Source organism: Festucalex cinctus, chromosome 8 (assembly GCF_051991245.1).
Source record: "Festucalex cinctus isolate MCC-2025b chromosome 8, RoL_Fcin_1.0, whole genome shotgun sequence".
In the NCBI taxonomy this organism is placed as follows: domain Eukaryota; kingdom Metazoa; phylum Chordata; class Actinopteri; order Syngnathiformes; family Syngnathidae; genus Festucalex; species Festucalex cinctus.
This window is the reverse complement of record NC_135418.1, coordinates 22,300,409-22,322,728: the sequence shown is the minus strand read 5'-3', so window position 1 is coordinate 22,322,728 and position 22,320 is coordinate 22,300,409. Positions and strand designations below refer to the sequence as shown.

At 36.0% G+C, this 22,320-nt stretch overlaps 1 protein-coding gene across 3 annotated transcripts in view; it reads right to left on the bottom strand.

Annotated features, from left to right (window-relative positions):
• The window catches only part of pax7a (paired box 7a), a 72,206-nt gene extending 54,009 nt beyond the window's left edge, over nucleotides 1–18,197 (bottom strand). Inside the window, exons 1-4 of one of the 3 annotated variants that reach the window (XM_077529964.1) lie at nucleotides 17,777–18,197; nucleotides 15,593–15,828; nucleotides 14,254–14,398; nucleotides 13,917–14,045 (exon numbers count right to left, since the gene is read on the bottom strand). In XM_077529964.1, the coding sequence (XP_077386090.1) occupies nucleotides 13,917–14,045; nucleotides 14,254–14,398; nucleotides 15,593–15,828; nucleotides 17,777–17,861 (595 nt within the window). In that variant the 5' untranslated portion in view covers nucleotides 17,862–18,197. The remainder of the gene's footprint in view (nucleotides 1–13,916; nucleotides 14,046–14,253; nucleotides 14,399–15,592; nucleotides 15,829–17,776) is intronic. The other 2 variants (XM_077529965.1, XM_077529966.1) reach the window with 2 other exon arrangements.
• Nucleotides 18,198–22,320: the final 4,123 nt, after the last annotated feature.

Here is a 22,320-nt window from a genome sequence, read left to right as displayed (position 1 = left end):
CAGAGAGCGAGAGGACTGAAAGGGAACGCTGCAGAGGGGAGGGACAGGAGGAGGGGAAAGGGATCAAGACTGACAGTCTATTGTCCACTCAAAAGGACGCGAAGAATGTATCCTCTTGGCTGCTGGCCCCCTTCAAAAGTATATCAACACAGGAGCCCCTTTGAGCACAATGCATGTTTCGTGAGGACCTACTTTTTAGTTTCTGTGTTTGTTTTTACCAAATACATTACAAGGGAATGAAATACAAACTTTTTATGTGAACTCTAGCATAATTGTGGATGGAAAATTCTGTTTCGGTGATGATATTTTTTGTTGTTGTGTTTATTTAGTAGAATTACACAAAACCATAAAGAAGGGCCCACATAGGACTACGGACTAACTAACCAGATGTATGACAAAAATGCAATTTTAGAAATGCACAAAATTTGTGTATATCTGCAAAATTCTGGATATATTTCATTTTCCACGATATGTCTCAATGCATGTATAAAATATCCATTATGGTACCCCATTTTTTAACCGTTACATTGAAAGCGTCTTGATTGCTTTCTATCGTTTTCTTTTCTTTTTTTTCTTTTTTTTTATCATTTTTGTGTGTTGATCAGAGGCAGATATAAGTTTTACTTCTTTCTCTCACCTCTCATTTCTTTTTTTTTAAAGAATGAAATAAAAGTTTTGAATTGAAAAAATAAAATAAAATACATCCAAATAACCACATAATGTTTTGTTATTTTTTTCCCCAGTGAAAAGGACTCTCTTGCACAAACATGACTACAATATTAAAGGACGGCACAAAACTTTAGAAAAACGAACCAACTCTTTTTTTTTTTTTTTTCCCCCCACAAAAATGAACTCACTCAAAATTTTAATCTTATTGAACAGTTCAGAAAAATAGTAAATTAGGTGGTGTAAGCGCAACTAAGCCAAGTCTGCCATCTGGTGGTGAATGGTAATATTACAACATAAAACTACAGTTGATGCATATTTGCAGTTTGGCACCCACAATTTGCATATTTTAAGGTAAAAAAAATATATATATATTTTGATTTTTTTTTTCTTTTTTTCGGGGATCCCCCGCCCCCCATCTATCCACCGTATTTTGAGGAAAAAAATGTTCTCTATTTTTGGGGATGAAAATGAATCAAGCGCTCACTCAACGTTGGGCCCACGGGCCACTAGTTGCCCATCCCTGGTATAGCATAAAGCAGTTTTGTTTAAAAATAAAAAATAAAAACTTTTTTGACAAAAAACAAACAAACTTTTATGTAAAAATAAAATGGAATTGCATAAGCAGACTAAGGTAGACAAAAAAATAAAAATAAAAACAGCATAGCATGACGCTAACAAAAGGCTTTTTTGCTCAGTCAAGATGACAACATTTTTGTGGGGAATAAAAATGCGGACAGCAGACAACATTTTCAATCAAAACTTTCATGCAAAGCAGACAACATTATCAGTAAAAACAGTGATGCATAAAGAAGACAAAAGACATTTTTTCCATGAAAAATGGCACGTGAAGCAGACCAGCATCATTTTTTGCTTAAAATGATGTCATGTAAAGCAAACTGAATCCATTATTCATTTTTTCAATATTAAAAATGTTTTTGGGTTTGTTTGTTTTTTGGTCATTTTTTTCTGCCAGTTACAGACAGTTGTGTGATATTTTTTAACACATTGTTGGTTATCTAACATTATAGCTTTTTACAGCAATTTCTACACCCGTATTGTGAGTTTGCAAATAATATGATGCACTAATTGCTTTTATGTCACAGTATATTTTCTTTTTTTGCGATTGTATATTGAAGCAGATAAAGAAAAAAAATCAGCATGGCTTGAAAAGACAGTACCCTTCTCCCTCCTGCTCTTCCTTTGCAGATGTACATTAATGCAAAAAAAAAAAAAAAAAACAGAAAGAGAAGCAGAGTGTTCTGAAGCTAAAGCAGAAGCGGCCTGAGTCCTTTTTCAAAAAGTGCTGCTGTCCAGCCTTATCGTGTCAGTTTGAAGGCCCCCATTCAAAAGTATTCATGCATCTGCCTTTGAGGCACAATGGCCGCTAGTTTATAAACTGTCTGCCCCGGCAGCCAAAGGCTTTGGTTCCTATTGTTTTGGTCCCCTTAATAAACTTTTCGGAGGAGTTCATCAACTCGCCTGAATAGCAAGTTTCAAGACAGAAAATAACAGAAAGGCCTTTTCTCTCCTCCCCTCCTCTTTCTCTCCTCCCGCCGCGGAACAATAGCGAGAGGAGGCTGTCAGACATCACACAAGCCTTTTTTTTTTTTTTTCACTCTCTCTTTCCACGCCGCAATACAAGAAAAAGTATTCACCCACAAAAGGAAGGAGAATGAAACTTGGAATGGCGAAGGAAGACAATGCTACTCCTGTGTTTTTTTCCACACAAACTGCTCAAGAAAGTAAACACTTTTTTTTTTCTTTTTTTTATGTGTAATTTGGGAGACTTATTACTAGGATTTGTATAGATATGGAAAATCAAACCCCATCATACTCCAACAAATAAAATCACAAGTGGTCAACCAATCCTGCTCACCTGAAAGTTTGCATTGTGCAATATTTTTTTTTCTTTTTTTAAAATCCTGCTTACTATAACGTTTACACTGTGCAAAAACTGAAACCTGCAATACTTGAACAGTCAAATGTCTGCTTCTTTGCACATTACAGAATATACATATTATTTTTTGACTAACTAACTAGTCTAGAAGTCCTTTTTGTCCAACATTGCCTTCAATATTTTGTCTTTTTTATCTTTTATATTTTTGTATGAATAGAGGGAGGCTAGCAAAGTAAGAATTTTGTTGCTCAGTGCTACAGTTTTTTGTTTTTTTAACTGACAAACATCTGAAATCAAACATTTGCTGCCATGCCATGCCCACACAAAAACTAAAATTCCTCACAATTAAGCCATCAGTTGTACATATATGTAAATATTTTAAATTTAGTAGCAATTGGACAAATTCTGGGACAAAATCATTTTTGAAAGACGTATGAAAAAGGTCAAAATGGCGCACAAAATGCCTGCTTCAAATGAAAATGAAAAAGAAAAACGATATATTGTTAATGTTGAGTATTGCCTGAAATAAATGAACAAAATTGTAAAAAATAATAATAATAATAATTGTAAAAAAAAAAAAATGACTTCCTGTGTCTTCTCAGTGTCTTTTTTTTTGTGTGGGTCTAATCATGATAGACATGCCGACCAAATTCCATGCTGCTAAATTAAAATGGCTTCTAGGGCTGAATTTTCAAAAAATGTCTTTTATTCAGCCTTAGAATTCTAACTACAAAAAAACAAACAAACAAAAAACAAACAAAAAAAGCATTGTGAGTGTAAAAAGTGACCTAAAATGACACTTGTTGTCAGTTCCAATGACAGCATGCAATAAAGTGTAATTTTGGCTGTAAGCCATTAATCCTCTGTTACACCTTTAAAGTATGTGGCCAATTTTTAAAGTCTTTAATAGTCATCTGCTTTAATTAATTTCATAGTCAATTAAAGCAAAGGCTCCACTGCATGCACGCTGCCCTGCTCGCCTGCTGGCGGCCGGACAGCCGTAATTGATGTAATAGCCGGTAAAGCGGGCGAGAAAAGCTTGGAAATAAAAGCCCACTGTGGTCCAATTCAACAACATCCCCACCCCACCCATCCTCCCTCCATTCCCCTCCACCATCTGACCCAAAAATGCCTTATTGGCTGCCCCCGGACCAGGCCGCCTACTGTTTCCCACCGATGCTCCCAGCGCGCTTTAACACCCTAATTAGATGTGACAAGTTCAACGAGCCGGTTTTCGCGGGAGGAAAAGCCGCTCAGGTTATGATTTCCGAGTCGGAGCCACAAGGGATCGTGTGGACAGCTGATTCCTGTCAGCCTCATTCATCTTCTCACAGCCAATTAAACATCAACGCTAACAAAGCGGGCGGCGATTAAACGCCTCCGAGGAGGCGAGATGGAAGGCTTGGCGGCGGGGAAGCTGGCTGAATCATACTCTGAGCTGTTTCGAATATTGTGTCCCTCTCGTGGGGCCTCCGAAAGCGACCCAAAATATTAGAAACAGATCTCAGTGGGTTGCTGTATTTGCAAACTAGGACCACAATAGCAAACATGTTGATGAACGAACAGCTTTATGACAGTGTCGATCAAAATACAACAGTACAGTCAAATCTCGGTTTTCGAACATAATCCGTTCCAGAAGGCTGTTCTAAAAGCGATTTGTTCGAAATCCGAAACAATTTTTCCCATTATCATTAATGTAAATAATTTTAATCCGTTCCAAGTCTAAAAAAAAAAAAAATCCAAGTTTTTTTTTTTTTTTTTTTACTATTTTACACCATAAACTGCACTGTATACTGTTTACCATAAATAGAAAAGGGTAGAAATAGACACTGTATTATTTAGATATCCTATCTAAAATGATGAACAAACAAAACAAAATGCAAACATTTCTTTTTTTAAATTCAATAGTTCTGCTACTTTCCTCTTATCTTCACCAGCTTTACCACTTGCACTTGCTTTCTTTGGACCCACGATTAGGGGCTAATACACGATGCAAAACTAAAAAAAAAAAAAAAGATTTGTGTAAATAACAATGAACAGGTCTGCTCCAAACGAACTTTGAACACGAATGTGTTATGGAGGAAGCATCCTGGGCATTCGAGTTAGCTCGGCTCCCGAGTGAGTCGCGTTCAGGTACGCTCGGCTTTTTTCAGTTTGGTTGAGAGACGAATTTTTGGATGAGTTCTGAGACATAAAATTCTCGAATTTTCTGGTTGAAAACCGATTTGGTTGAGAACAGGAGCGTTGGAAAACCAAGGTTTGACTGTATTATCTTTATAAAAGTCTTGCTTTGTATATCTCAGTCGATACTGCAAGTGTGTGTTTATTATTGCATCAGTGGCTGATAAAAATGACATGCACTACTCTTCTGTGGCCACCAGAGGCGCTGTTGATTCCATTTCAACGAGTATGTGATCTGAAGAAGAGCATCACGTCACCGCTAGGCTAATTGCTACACGGCATTTAATGTTTATGGTTAATGTTTTGCATGTGTGATAAACATGTTCTACCATTAAAATTGTTGTTTTTCAACCTTCTTGTTACATTCAGAGTCAAAGTTTAAAGTAGGAAAATGATTTTAGCATGTAAAAATACAAATTGATGCAAGTGTCTTTGCTGGCCTTATCTTGCTTTGATTTGCATGTTATATTGTTTGTTTGTTTGTTGAACATATAAACATAAACAAGTAGCAGAAAAAATAAACTTGTTCAATCATTAGTGATAGTTTACATGTTCAAAGGTAGTATGAAGAAGTTGAATATATTAAATACATAGTGACACAAAGGAGGCCGGAATTTCTAATTTACATTAGTGAATGATTTTAGTAATCGGCTGCAATGCACGGGTGAAGGGAGGGCAGACTTGACATGTCTGTACCAGAATAAAGTTGTAATTGCACATCCACTACAGTAGGTGGCACAATGTTAATAAAGTTATTCAGCAGATTTTTTTTTCCTTTGTTTATGGTGATAAAATGTCATGCAGAGGTGTACTGATAATTTTATAGACAAATGATACTATAATTGCAGCGGTTGTTGCATTAAACACACATGAGGTCACCCTGAACCATTAATGTTTTTGACCATTATAAAACAAAAACAAACCATCCTATGTCACAATTTGGTAAATTTAATATTTATAAAATAGCTCAGTCCACACGTGTGTTGTTTTATTTTATTATTATTTCTTCTTCTTTTTTTTTTTTTAATAAACAAATTATTGATTAATCTAAAGTGCTGAAAATGGCTTTCCATTTAGTGCCCATCCCTAACAGGTACTGAGGCAATGATTGTAATAAATTGAATATCCTTTCAGTGTTTTTATTATTAAATTCTTCCACCTGTTGGCAGCAACGTTTCCCCTCACAGTTCTGTGGTTCTGGGTTTGAATCTTGCCTCAGGCCTTCCTGTGTGGAGTTTGCACGTTTCTCCAAAAACATCTTACGTTCCAAAAACATGCGTGTTAGGTTCAATGAAGGCTCTAAATTGTCTACAGGTGTGAATTGGAGTGTTTGTTTGTCTATATGTGCACCTACGATTGGCTGGTGGGTGTAACGAGGACAAATGATAGAAAAGGAATATCACAATATACAGGACTGTCTCAGAAAATTATAATATTCTGATAAAGTCCATTATTTTCTATAATGCTATTAACTCATTCACTGCCATTGACGGAAAAAGACGTCAAATGATGCATTTTTTTCTGGTCTGGCAATGAATATGTTAATTAATAACTAAGAAAAAAAAAATCTAAGTGGCCTTTGCCGCTTTCTATTTTTCTGTATGTGGCCCTCAGAGGAAAAAGTTTGGACACCCCTGCTGTACATTATATCAACAATTTATAATTGCTTCATTGATTTTTACCATGTTTAACTCATTCACTGCCATTGACGGAAAAAGACGTCAAATGATGCATTTTTTTTTCTGGTCTGGCAATGAATGTGTTAAATAAGCAAAAATGCCATACATTCTGGATTCATTACAAATCAACTGAAATGTTGCAAGCCTTTTATTATTTTTAATATTGCTGATTATGGCTTACAGTTTAAGAAAACTCAAACATCCTATCTCAAAATTAGAATATTTTCTCAGACCAAGTAAAAAAAAAAATGCCATAATCAGTAATATTAAAACAATAAAAGGCTTGCAATATTTCAGTTGATTTGTAATGAAACAAGAACGTATGACATTTTTGCTGATTTAATTGCATTACAGAAAATAATGGACTTTATCACAATATTCTAATTTTCTGAGACAGTCCTCTAAAAAAGCAGGTTGGGAAGTTGATCTTGCATCTAGTGAAAATTGGAAGGGAAATCAAACACAGACGACCTATGTTGTTTTGTGACAGGATACCTGGAGGGGGCGTCACTTCCTGTTTAATTTGTCTCACATGGCGTGAAGACCCTCCATCCAGACTGTGCCAATTGAATTGTGGTCGACAAATAAAACGATTTTTTTTTTTTTTTAAAGATCACAGGCTGGTGACATCACACGAACGCGCCTTGTCACGCTCTTCGGGAGCAGGAAGTGTTAACCTTCAAGTGCTTCCCGACAATACGCCATCACAAGCCACCTCCCCTCCCCGTCCACGAGGGGAGAAATTGAATCCCTTTAAGTTATTAAGCAGGAAAGGATTATAAAAGGCTCTTTATAGAAATGAGCTAGAAATCCCCATGTCTTCCTCTGTGTACACTTTTTAAATTTCCCACAAGAAGCCAGGGAGGGAAGATTGGCCTTTTTCAAGAGGAGAAACCACAAGAGATGGGGGGGGACCTTTTTTTTTTTCTCCTTCTTCTTCTTCTTGTCGTCGTCCCACGTGGTAAGCGCGCCACTTTAATTAATAGACAGCCTTGAGAGGTATCACTGTCAGCCGGGATAATGGCGGCAGAGTGTTTGAGCCCCCATGAATATTTGTGATGTGATCAAAGTCAAATGGCAGCGCAGAAGGAATCTAAGCCTGCTCCCTCCCTTTTATTTATTTTTCAGATATATATTTCTGGCGACGCTTAAGCCGCTGACACTGAAATGTCACTCTGGGTTCGGTTACAGCCACCCCCTCCTCTCGCTAGTGCGCCTTTCATTTTTATGCTTTGCTGGACCCAAAAACAGTGTTTTCACAAATAGCTGTCATGACGCATGTGTACATCACAAAATGAAATCCCGTCCATAAAAAGTCCATCCTCCAAGGGTCATATTTTTAAATTTTATGACAAAAATGTGATGCAACCATCTAACAAACATTTGTAGTTTTTTGTAATCTCTGAGCGATTTGAATCGATTTAAGAATCAAATCAGACGAGGGGCCAAATTAAAGGCACTTATGGGCCCTTCTTTGGCCCGCATGCCCTATTTTGAATTCCTTTTTTATGATGTCCATCCATCCATTTTCTTGACCGCTTATTCCTCACAAGGGTCGCGGGGGGTGCTGGCGCCTATCTCAGCTGGCTCTGGGCAGTAGGCGGGGGACACCCTGGACTGGTTGCCAGCCAATCGCAGCTTTTTTATGATGTCAATTTTAGAAACAACAACAACAAAATATATAGCATCTTTTATCACGTTGAAACTGCGCAAAGAGTTAAACAATTAGCAGAAGGACTTGCTGGATGTTGACATGCAATTTATTTTTTTATTTTTTTTATTTTACATTTAAAGCTGTAATAAGAGACATATGGCCAAACTACAACCTTGACCCAGACAGTAGAAAGTGGGGGAAAACATTTTTTGCTTCTGGAACGGAAATATCTTCATTCATGAGACATTATAAAGAGAAAGGTTGTATAGGCTAATATAATACTTTTATAAAGCGGATATTTTTTTTTTCATTCAATACTGGACAGGCCAGTTATTCTTATTATTACGGATGGGCGTGTACCGATACCAGGTATCGGTATCGGGCCGATACCGGCCCTTTTTCAAGTACTTGAGTACTCGTGACGCAGACGAGTACAAGCGACCGACGGCAGAGGGGGAAGACGTTAAGTGAGTCCTCCTTGCCTGTAACTGGCGCTAGCTTGCAGCAGTTTTTCACCAAAACTTCACCGGTTTGGAAATACTTCCAAATTGTGAATCTTAAACTAAAAGAGCATTTTTGTGTTTTATTTTGAGCGGTAAGACTATTGAAGAGTGACTGTGCTGTTTTTTTGTAAAAATTAAAGGAAATATATTTGTTTAAAAATATCTTTTAGTGATTTTTTTTTAATTTGTCAAAATGTACTACTGGTATCGGCAATTGGTATCGGTATCGGTGAGTACTGAGGGTCTGAGTATCGGTATCGGTCTGAAAAAAAGTGGTATCGAACATCCCTTAAAAAAATATAATATAATATAAAAAAAAAATAATAATACAATATTCAACTCTTTGTAGATTTTTCTTAAGCGTTTTTGTTTAACAAGTTTTAAGATTGCAAAATATTGTAGGTTTTTTTTTCTGAGGCAATAGACATTTTTTTTAGACAGCTTTAAAAGGGCCGTTAGCATGTCTTAAAAGGTTAAATAAAAACTACTAAAACAAGTAAATAGTGCCTATTGTTTCCTACAGCAAATCAAGTTTCAGCAAATCAGCAAAATATCTATTAGTGATTTTCATTTGTCAAAATGTACTACTGTTATCGGCAGTCGGTATCGGTGAGTACTGAGGGTCTGAGTATTGGTATCGGTCTGAAAAAAAGTGGTATAATAATAATAATAATAATAATAATACGATGATGATGACGAGGTGGTTGTTGCAGGCATGGTGCGCCGTAAATTCCAGTGAGAAGTGTCTTGAGTGGCTGGGGGGGCCAGGGGAGGTTAATCCGAGTTTAATGCAGTGAAGCGCAGCGCGGGGTCTTCGCTATGATGGGTATGTTATCTCTGCCCACCATTTGGGTGCTGCTCTCCCCTCTCCCTTCCCCAGCCAAGCCAAATAGCTCGCACGGATGGAGTTGTGCTCTCTCCCTCTCTCTCTTTCTGTCTTCTTCTCTCTCTCCTTCCTCCGCGCCCGAGGAAAGAAAACGTTATTAATAGCTAAATAACTCGCCCATACTTTCACTGAATCTCTCTCACACACTGTTCCAGATGGATTTGTTTGAAGTGCGCTCCAGTCGCCCCCCCCCTCACCAAAACCCCTGCATGGCCCCCATGCAGTCTCCCCACCACATCAACCCTTCTCCATTCATTCAACGAAGCTTTACAGCCGATATATCGCCGCATGTGTACATTTAGGGGAAGCGTAAAAAGGATGACCCGCGATCAAATAATACTTTGTTTGTGGCCCCTTCTCCCGCCCCCAATGAAATTTCAATCGGGCTGATGTGCTCCCCGCTCCAACCCTCGCACCTCTCTGTCACTTCTCCTCCCTCAAACTGGGGAATAATCCCACCTGGCATGTGTTTAATTAGACTGGGGACCTCTGCTAATCCCGCGATTTGCTCGAGTGTCCATCGCCTGTCGCTGCCTGCCTCTCTGGCGTGTGTGACACATGTGCATCAGGAAGAAGGAGGGGGGGGGGAAAATGCATGGTGCACGACAATCATATAATTAACATATTATTCGTGTTTGTTGAAATTATATTTTGTAGTTCAATTGTATTTATTTCTAATGTATTTGTATTTTATGTGCACTTTTATAATCATTGCTTTATAAGAGGGAACATTTTCGTTACAAATAAAGAACGGCAAAGATGAGGGGAAAAAAGTCAAATTTTCATCAGTCATTTTTTTTTTTTTTTTTTTTTTTTTTTTTTTTTTTACAAATCAACTTATAGTTAAATAAGACATATAGTTCCATGCATGCATAAATATTTTTTTTTACCATGATATGCACGCTAAAGAATATAATTAAATAAAAATATGCCATTAAATATCTTCGGACCAAGCAAATATATATTTTTGACGGAAAAAAAGATGATAATATAACGATAATGAAAATACAATAATAATAAAATAATAATAATAGAGTTTTATTTTATTAATTTTAATTTAATTTCAGTTCTTTTTTCAAATTTCATTTATTTAGTGTGTTTTTCAATGCACAAAGCTAATCTTAACCAATGTACGTTAAACAAAAAATTAAAAAAAATAAAATACAAAATTTTATCAAATACACAGCTCTGATTTGTGATATCTACATAATTACTGCAATTATCAGTGCTGCAAATGTGACCAAAAATATTCATTGAATTGTAAATATTTGTGTTATTTTTTATGAGGATCAACACAATAATTAAAACTATTTTATTTTATTTTATTTTATTTTATTTTATTTTATTTTATTTTATTTTATTTTATTTTATTTTATTTTATTTTATTTTATTTTATTAAAAGTATAAACAGTGGGCCCCTATATCATTTTCAAATAGTTAAATCTTTTTTTGGTTTTTTTTTTTTGTTTTGGTTTTTTTTACAGCTCACCTTTTTATCTTTTGTTGTCAATAATCTGCACTGCTGCTCCATGAATATGATTAAAATATTCATTATACACAGATTTGGGTACATTTTTTTTAAACCATTAAAACAAAACTAGACTAAAATACATTCTTACAATTAAAAAGGCCTATTTTGTGTTTGTGTTGTAAAATTGATTATCATAGCATGACATTTTTTTCTGCATTGTAAAATGTGTATTTCTTGCTTTACATTATTATTATTAGCATTATTAGTATTAGTATTACTATTTGAGGGAATTATCATTTTAAAATTGGCGTACAACATGGCCCCCAAACCACATTTTTCACACCTTCTCATTAATTTAACAGAAAAAGACACGACCACAACATGGTTAGCAGTTTGAGCCGCCATTTTTAATGAACTCTAGATTAGTGCCGGGATAAATCCGTCATGTAACCTCCAAAACACGCACAATAAAATAAACAACCCGATAAATAAATAAGAAGGACTTAAAATCTGGATAAAAAAAAAGAAAAAAGCGAGAGCGAGGAGTGTATGAAAAAAAAAAAAAAGAAAAAACCTCATGAATGTTTGCGCCCAGGGCGAGCCATGCACGACGCGAGCTGTGCTGTGAGATGAAAGTGAAAAGAAATAAAAGGCTGCGTTTAATCTGCTTGAGAGGCTCTCGAAGTCGTGGAAGGGGGCCGCGCCGCGCGCCGCCAGAGTGAGCGGCTGATTGGGGATAAATAGGCTCGCGAGCGTGCCTGCGAGCTATTACAGCCGCTGTGAACACGTCGTCACCTATTCAGACGAGCAACCGGCTCCGCTGCTCCCCGCTAATAAGTATTAACATTATTATGACGGTGATTATTATTAAAAGCTAACCGGATGGATGGCGCTCGTCTTTGCCTGTGCTTTTTATAGCCACCTCATTCTCGTTTGATTTAAAAAAAAAAAAAAAACACAACGGCGACAAATAGCAGCCAAGGGAATTATGGGATGGTTTTGGGGGATACACGTGTGGACACTTGAGCAGATTCTTTTTTTTTTTCTTGTAAAGGGGGAAAGGGAAAAAAAGACAAATGGAGAGAGCGTTTTCACGCTATCAAGTGATTCCATTATATGAAATTACAAAACTATCTAGCAGCGGGGCGTGCTGAATTATTCATCTTCTTTTTATAGGTCCCCCTTGCCCTTTCGTCCGAAGTTTCCTGGCGTTTGTTGCAAAGGAGAATGGACCTGCCAGCGCGGTTCTGCTTGTCCACCATTTTGCTTTTGAAAAAAAATAAAAAAAATGACAATGGAAGCGAGGCTTGTTGAGGTTCATCTTCAAGTTGAAAGGGGAATGTAGCTGCATGGCCTTTATTAGTATTTGTGGCAGAATGAAATCCGATCCCGCAACGCGAAGGATGCAAGTGCACGTTTTTGGTTTGCGTAATTACGCACGAGTGGCCAAACTGAAATCATTGAAAATAAAGAGAAAAAAAACCTTTGACGCCATAAAATTAAGCATTACATGAAAAGATTTTATTGGCGTATCAAATTCGAAATTGTATAGAATACTTTTATATTTTTGTATTTTGTATTATTCTAATTGCATATGCTCAATAAAAATACTTAGAAGTAATGTCTATATTACATTTTCATTGTCTTATTTTTCAAAATATTGTCCAGCCTACATTTAAATTGAATTCCTATGCGTTTACGTTCCAGGTCCAAATTACGCACGAGTGACCAATAAATCCGGTCTAGTTATGTATAAATTATGCATTATCATTTTCCATATATAGTTAACTATTTTCCCTTACTGATGGCCAAAATAAATAAGTAAATAAATAAATTATTATTATTATCATTAATAATAATAATAATAATAATAATAATAATAATAATAATAATAATAATAATAATAATAATAATAATAACAATAATAATAATAATAATAATAATTTTTATTATTATTATTATTATTATTATTATTATTATTATTATTATTATTATTATTTAATTCCAATGCGCAGATGTTCCGGGTGCAAATTTTGATTTTCTTGCCCATGCAAGAAAAAAATAAATAAATAATATATATATGTAATCGTTGCCAAAACAAAGTTCTTTTTTTTTTTTTTTTTTTTTTTACAGTACGTTTTAATATGCGTAGTGAGCTTTGGTGCACATTAATAATAAGAAGCATCCTACTTGTGTATAAGTATTTCCGGTTGCACATTTTAAAAAGTGATAAACTGACGTAATTTTCTACTCATTTGCTCGAAAATATTCAAAACCAAAGTATTTTTTAAAGCGGATTTTTTTGAACGTGTTTTCCACTCAATTATTAAAAATATTTTTTTGTATCCGTTGGCTTTGATAAATCTCCATTCGATTCAACTACAAAATATAATAAAATATAAAATTAGGATACAAAAAATGTGCACAATATTCAATTATAATAAATAATATTCTTAAATGATTGCCTGCAAAATCTACCATTACAGTTTAGGATGAAGTTACAAAATATAAAATGTGCGTCCTGCAAATTTGACAAATCAATTGGCAATGGAAGCATTTAACGAGCAACTAAGCATACATTGATTTCACGCAAAAGTAACAAGTGGTGAAAACGTGACCGTGGGTCAGCAGCCGTTTAGGGGAGGGGTGGGAGGGGGTTAAAGGGGGGTTGGGGAGGTGTCAAAGCATCACACCCAGCTTGTCAATGGCTGAACGTATATGTGAGTGAAATGAGTCGCAATTGGCCAACCCCAAATGAATTTCCCTCCGCTAAATACCTTTCCTGCCAAGACTCTCAAAAATAATGCAGTGAATGAATTAAAGTCCCACGAGGACTCCCGGGAGGAAGTGCGAAGTGCATGTGGACATATTTGGGCAAATGTTCCCTGCATCCGTGCCGGCGGGAGGCTGACAAGACATGCAAGTATGGCATATATGCAGAGAAGCCATTAAGGGCCCATAAGGTTGCTAACTTACATTTATCACCGAGGATGCCATCGATGCTATGCTTTGTTTTCTTTTCTCCGTCTTCATCCTTCTTATCACAGTCATCCTCGTCATCTTTTTTGCCAAATCGGGCCCTCAAAACGCGGCTGATGGAGCTCACTAATGGCAACAAGAAGGCAAATGGGTGATTAGCCCTTCGAAGCCACAACACAACCATTAAAAGGACACTGCAGAAAAGTCAAGCATATTTTGCAGCCATGATTTTTCTTTTCTCCTCTCTTTTTTTTTCCAAGTAGTTATGACGACAAGCGATGCTGCACTAGGCTTCCTATGATAAGGTTATTAAAAAAGAAGAATTGCGGCTTACCAGATGAAGCCTCACCTGAAGGAACTGTGCTTCTGTCGCACACCCCGTCCTTCAGCAGCTTATCCCGGATCTCCCAGCTGAACATGCCCGGGTTCTCGCGCTTGTACTCCTCGATCCGCTTCTCCACGTCGGGAGTGGCCACCTGCTGCAAGTTGCATGCACAGGAGGAGGGGGATCGGGGGGGGGCGTTTTAATTGGAGCATTTCATGGTGGGGCATATTCAATCGATTCATCTAGGGATGAAAACACAAGTAATGCGCTCGGATTTTTTTCAAATTCAAGTGAAGAATGATACAGATGTCTATCATTCCAATAAATGAAAAATATATAGTACACACATATTCGTAACGCCTTTATATATAATTAAATTGTGCTGGTATGACCAGTGACTATTATGATGCAATTATGACTTTTGTTATGACATCAATATTTGACCAAATACAAACCATTAAAGATCAATTAATATTAATGCAATCAAATACGACAATAGTGGACCTTCTGATTGAATCCATATTTTTTTTAAATAACAAATTTTTACAACAAAGTGCTCAGTATGATGCAGCATTTGATTGTGGACGCAGCCTACAGTCAATATTTAATTATATGACTGCAAATGTATATTAAGTAAAAAAAAAAAATGTAAATAGTTGTGTGCATATGCACCTGTGCATATACATAAATGCTGATTTTTTTATGTTTTTTTTTTGTTTTTTTTTGTATCATTGTACATATATAGTGTGAATAAGAGCCTGGTACAAAGGGTCTCTACAGGATGCAACAATACTGGTCATCATAATTAAAATAATAATAATAATGATAATAATAATAATAATAATAATAATGATAATAATAATAATAATAATAATAATAATAATAATGATAATAATAATAATAATTTCACTATAAGGCATTCTACTGAATATAAATCCCATTGGAGTGCAGAAGTATTATATTAAGTACAATTAAAATATATAAATGAATATTTCTACCAATATATATATATATAATATAACTGCATGTTCATGTCGAATAAATATTAACAGTCTGTTAAAGATTCTTGCAAATTTTGTTGTAGTACCTAATGTTATGGACGCTCTCAACAAATGAATTATAAAAGCAAATGAAATATGTGGAAACTATATTACAAAATGAGTGATGTTCAAGGTTTTTTTTTTGCCTCATTTACTGCACGAATAAAAATAAAAAAAATAATATAAGACAATTATTGTCCCTATGTTGTTGTTATTGCAGTGGATGGCACTGAAGCGCGCAGGTGTACCTAATATTGTGTCCGCACCCCCCACACTCCCCTCCCACCCCGAAAGACACACTCACTCACCCTGGGCTTGCTGCCCCCGATGGCCCCCGGGCGGATGGATCCGGTCTCCTGGTAGCGGCAGAGGATTTTGGACACGCAACCGTGCGAGACGCGCAGTTGTCGCGAGATGACGCACGGCCGGATGCCGTGGTGGGCCATCTCCACGATTTTGTGGCGGATGTGGTTGGGCAGGGGCCTCCCGTTGATGAACACGCCGCCCAGCTGGTTGACCCGACCCTGGCCCAGTGGGGTGGACACTGCAAAACATCATTATTATTATTATTATTATTATTATTATTATTATTATTATTATTATTATTATTATTATTATTATTATTATTATTATTATTATTGTTATTATTATTATTGACGCCGATAATAATAATAATAATAATAATAATAATAATAATAATAATAATAATAATAAGTAGAGATGTTCGATGCACTTTTTTTTCAGAACGATACCGATACTCAGACCCTCAGTACTCACCGATACCGATACCAACTGCCGATACCAGTAGTACATTTTGACAAATAAAAAAAATCACTAAAAGATATTTGTAAACAAATATATTTCCTTTAATTTTGACCAAAAAAAACAAAAAAACAGCACAGTCACTCTTCAAGTCTTAACGCTCAAAACAAAACACAAAAGTGCTCTTTTAGTTTAAGATTCACAATTTTGAAGTATTTCCAAGTATTATTATTATTATTATTATTATTATTATTATTATTATTATTATTATTATTATTTTTATTTTTATTTTTATTTTTATTTTTATTTTTTAAATTTGACGCCCAAATTGAGCGTGTCGCGCAACACGCACGCGCTCCAATTCCACGAGTGGAGAGCTATAGTGAAGAGGCCGCCACTTTGCCACCTTGATTATTCCTAGTCATGCTGTCCAAATATTGATGTGATCCTCACAACGTTCCTCCCGTGGATTATTTGCCATTTGCTGGGCTGCGGCCCTCTCCAGAAAATCCACCGACAACTCGCAAAGCCAGACGCGCGCGCGTGCTTCTCTCTTTCTCTCTTATGTGCATGTGTTTTCTTTCGCCACTTGAGCACGAGCGCGGCCCTAATGGGAAAACGGTTGCCATAAATCCATGCAAATATAAAAAAAAGAAAGTGGTCTTCAGATTCATCCTCCTCATCGTGCCGCAGATCCTGCAGACGGCTCGAGTGCGCGTGGGGACTTGTCGCCAAATTAACAATTAGATTGCCTCTTTTGGCGGCGGCCGGCAGTAATGTGTCTCTTTTAATGTTATTAAAACACACACTTGTGGTATTGGGGATATATGACTGGAAAAATATGACCATTTGTGGTTAGTTAAAATGCATGCTCGTTTTTTTTTTGAGTAAATTAACAAGCAGTAAGCGAAATATATTTTAGCTTTAGTTTTAAAAAGATGCATGTTGCACGTGAAATAATAATCCTAAAAGTAAAAACACGTGACGTCATGTATAAAAAAAATGTGATCCTCTCACGAAATTTGTGTAAACATTACAAAATAGGCCTACTTTAAACCGATTATAATTGACCCATTTTTTTTTCATTTTAATAAATAAATGTTTTTTTTAATTGATAAACAACCAAAATGCACACAGTTTGTTTGTTTATTTGTTTGTTTGTTTTGGCGAAACATGGGCTACTTGTTTATCATTAATAATTAAAAACCTCATGCTCTTAAAAAAAAACAAAAAACAAAACGAGAGAACTTTAAGTACTGTACAGAGAAGGACCACTTTGTGGTCATTTAAACAAAAAAGCACTATAACTGGGTAAAAAACAACAACAACAACAGCATTTTGGGTCAAATAATGGACTGATGCGCTAATGTGGGAATTTGACCCAGAACGCAACCTTTTTTTCGCCCCCCACAAAACAACCCAAGCTAATTGGTCGGTCCAATTTTTGACCCAGTTTTAAGGGTAAATTGTTTGACAAAAAAAAAAGATATTCGCATTAACAGCCTACAATAAATTTTTGAAGAAAGAAAAAAAAAGCTTAAAAAAAATCTGTCAATTTTATAATTTTATATCACAGCTATTAAGGCGTGACCTTCGTACGTGAAAAAATATTTCAAACATATTGAAACATTATTTGTTCACATTTTTTTATTATTATTATTTTACATTACAAACATGTTACCTTCATGCATTTTTCTCGACCAATTAAAAAAATCTCAACTTCCGCTCACCTTCCAGGGGGAAGCCGGTCCGTGGGTAGTTCTGTCCCGGCGTGGGTCGCATCATCCGAGGCACTGTTCCGGGTAAAGTAGCCATCCTGCAGCTACTTGCTCAGCAGCACCAGCACACAAAACAAACAACAGGAAGGATCTCGAAGCTGCTCTCACAAAGTCCAAAATGCTGGGAATGTCTTAAGTTTAAAAAATAATAATCAAAATACAAATATGGAGCGAAATTCCAATCCCAGGTGGATAAACTGGACGAGGTTCACATAAGAGATGGGAGGGGTTAAGTCATTAAAAGTGATGCTCTACATATACACACACACACAAAACAAAACAAAAAAAAACAACACTGGTGGTATATTTACAAAATAATATAATAAGTGAAGAAAGCAAATGGGGAGATTGGCACTCTTGTTCCCTTGGTGCATTTGGCGTGAGTGTAATGTCTGCCGGCTGCGTGGAAGTAGTTGAAGTGGGCAAGTTTGGTGCACACGTCGTGGGAGGAGACAGACGCGAGCTCCCATAGGCTCGCCTGGCCTTCTTCCTCTTCAGCCTGCACGCGCGGCCACCAATCACAGGGCCCAGTCGGACTTTTTAATGCACTGCTGCCACCGCCATCCTCATCATCATCATCATCATCATCTTCATCCCCAGCAGCATCCTGATCCTCCATCACAAGAGCCTGGCAAACAACAAGCAAGTGTATGTCTGCTGATATATCAATTAAATGTTGACCCTAAAAAATCAATTGCCCTCATAAAATGTTGTATAATAAAACATTTTTTTCCCGAATATATTGAAACAATGTTTAATGCCAAATATCGAGTATTAGTCGGTGTTCATTCTTATAACACCAATTGCATTGTGAAGGTAAGAAAATAATCATATTTTGTTGACAAAAATAAACGCTAAAACATTATTTAAAATGCCCATTTCATATACGTGATTTTTATGTATACAATGTGAATGTGTAAAATCTGCATTTTAGTGCAATGTCAAAATTGTGCAAATTCTGCTTTTTGACCTGTCAACTACATTGAGACCGATTTCCAAATCTAATTATTATTCAATAAGGAAATGGATAATTGCAACATTTTGTGAGCTGCAATAGACAACAGGTTGACTTTTTCCCTGGAGAGTAATTGCATAGTTGAATATATACATATATAATTTTGTTGTGTGTGCGTGCGTGCCACTATTTCGAGACGCCGTGTTGTGTGTGTGTGTGTGTGTGTGTGTGTGTGTGTGTGTGTCAATTGCCGTTGCAGGCACTCCTGGTGGAGGGCAAATTTCCACAAAACATTTTTAGCCAGCGACAATTAGGGGAGTGTGCTGGGGGTGAAATGGCGATTTCACATATGCGCATGCAGCGTGAGGCGAGTGGGGAGGACGGAGAAGCCCCGTCCTGACCCTCCAAACTTTGTTGCCCGAAGACAGAAGGGGGGGCGAGGGGCTGTTAAGCCAAGCATCAATCATGTGACAAGCATACAACAGCGCTGTCATGGCGAGTTAATGTTGCTTTTACAGGGAATCAACAGGTAGATATTGTTCAAACAGACATGCTTTTTTTCTATGCAAGTATCACTTGTCATAAAAGTGCAAAATAAATAAATAAATAAATACATAAATAAACAAATAAATAAAAGCTTACGCTATTTTATTTCAAATGTAAAACTCGATCTTAAATGATCAGCTTAGTTTGAAGTGTACATTCTATTTTTATAGAAATAATGAGTTCCATTTCAGGGTCGTCATTACACTTTTTTTTTTGCCATCATTTGTATTAGTCGGTGGGCTAAAGAACAATTAATTGCTCCTCAACTAGCAGATAGAAGGTACAATAATACATTTGTGCTCCAACTAAACAGTGTCAAATTTCATACAGTGTAAATTTGTGAGTATTGTAAGATGGGGGTCACCATTATTTCAGTATACGCTATAATTATTCTGCCAAGGTTGCGAAACACTGTTTAATATTGGCTAGTGCTGTCAAACCATTACAATTTTTAATCTGATTAATCACACTTTTTAATTTTGATTAATCGCGATTAGTCAGCTAAATTACTTGTGTATTGACGTAATATAAAATAAATACAAAATACCATAATATTTTGACATGAAAGAATTTTATTATCTGAATGTATTTGCAAACATTGAGTAAAATGCATGTACGCAATTGCATGCATGTGTGTATTACTCAAAATGTAACAGCATCATATCAATTGGGTGCAATTCAGCAATTATGAATTAATTAAACACAAATTACTTTTGTTTTATCTAAAGTCCAGTCGGGGTGTTTTTTAAAGCGAAATTTACCACCGACTGGAGTCACCCCGCTCATTTTGGAACAACAGGCGTAGGAAATGGTGCATTGACCTAATCACTGACCTGCGCAGCCTTCAATGTAACCATCCACGGTTACGTTCAAGGCTCAAGTGCGGTAAAAAAAAAAAAAAAAATAGTGCGATTAATCTGCGTTAATACGTGATTAATGCGATATTTTTCTGTGATTAACTCATTCACTGCCAATGACGACTATAGACGTCAAAAATAAAATTAAATAAAAATTTTAATTAAAAAAAAAGAAATTTCAATTTAGTTTTAGTTATAGTCTTCTGACTAAATATAATTAAAGCCTTAGTCATAACTTAGTCACCTGATTGTATTTGAGTTTTAATCCAACTTTAGTCGAAAAAAATAAAGAGCAATTTTAGTCGACTAAATTGACTTCTGGAGGTCGAGACCCAGTTTGTGGTCTCAGTAAGACCAAGACCAATCACTATGCATGATGGTAGCACTTAGTAATGAAATTGTTGTCATTGTTGTTATTAATAACAATTGGGATTAATAACTCTGAATGAAAACAATGAATAACTAAAACTAAATTCAAATTTCTTGTCAAAATTTGCACTGGCTGTTTGCTTGGATTTTTGATGTCTATAGTCGTCATTGGCAGTGAATGAGTTAATTAATCTATTAACGCTTTAACTTTGACAGCCCTAATATTGGCATACATTCTGTTTTTTGAAATATTGACTTATCTGGCCCCTATTTTTGTGCCCGTGACGCAAAGCGCAGTCTATTTGTGCCGTTGTGGGAGTGAACACAGCCTTGCTTTCTTGCCCCTCTCATAGCCTTTAAAATCAGTGGACCAGAGGCGCACAGTCTAACCTTGCGGAAGAAGAAAAAGACTCACGTGATTTCATGCAGAAGATTGAAGTGTGCAAAGTAGGCTGTTTGTAATGAACTGCAAGCAGAGCTCCACATAATGTTAAGTTGGCCAGGGTGATCACAAATCACTCACTTCCAATGCAATTGTTTTTATCCATGTGTGCATCTGCTATGCCCTGGCCAAGGAGGGTGATTTAAAAAATAATAATAAAGATGATCATAATTATAACGTGTTCATGTAATTGAGTGAAGTACAATGACATCCACCACGCGCATCTGTGGAGCTCAGAATCTCGAAATTCACCAAAATTGTGTTCCATCATCTGCGCCACAACTTTGACCTACACCAAGCTGGTCTAATGACCAAATTGTCAGGAGCATTAGTGGCATTTAAAAAAAAAAAAAGCTTAGTCTGCCAGAAGGCCCAGCATGGCGCAGTGTAGTCTTTAACAGTGGTTCTCAATCGCGGTCCTCGAGTACCCACAGCCAACACAGGTGTGTTAATTGTTCAGTTAATCAGCAAGCGCTGCATGAAGCCTGATAACAATCCTCAGCTGTGTTGGCTATAGGGAGAAATGGAAAACAGTCTGGATAGGCGTACTCGAGGAGACGAGGACCGTGGTTGAGAACCAGTGGTCTATAATATAATATAATATAATATAATATAATATAATATAATATAATATAATATAATATAATATAATATAATATAATATAATATAATATAATATATCCTCCTGACTACCAGGAAAAAAAATATTGTCCAATCATGTTTATTTTGATATTCTCCAAACTTTGTGAAGTAACTGTAATGCTGCAAAAAAAAAAATTGAAAAAAAAAAGTTTTTTATTTTTAAGCTATGATGTGTCCACTACAGAGGACATTTTTTAAAACTTAAATGCTAGGCTCAAATACAGTTAAAATAATTCAAACAATATTTCAATGTGTTGTTAAGAGTCTTATAGAAAACACGCTAACATGCTACTCTACTGCAGCTCCACAATTCAGTAGAAAGAACATAGTTGTTAGTCTTTTAACATTTTAGCAATTTTCTTCAAACATGTAGCATTTAGAAAATGAAAAAAATCCAAATTAGTTTATAGTATACATGCCATTATTTTTCTACACATGCCATCTGTAACAAATACATAAAAAAAAAAAAAAAAAGTTCCAATTCATTTTATATTTTATAAGAACATGTTGAAAAAAGTGGACACAAAAACTTACTTGGGCCATACAACAGCAAATGAGAGCATTTGATCTAATCCATCATCCCATTCTAAAATCCTCAGAGGAAAAAGCCCTCAAACATAAACCCTTAAATGCTAATAACATGATAATTAGCATTTGTTTGGTCGTATTTTTTCCCCAGCCCTCG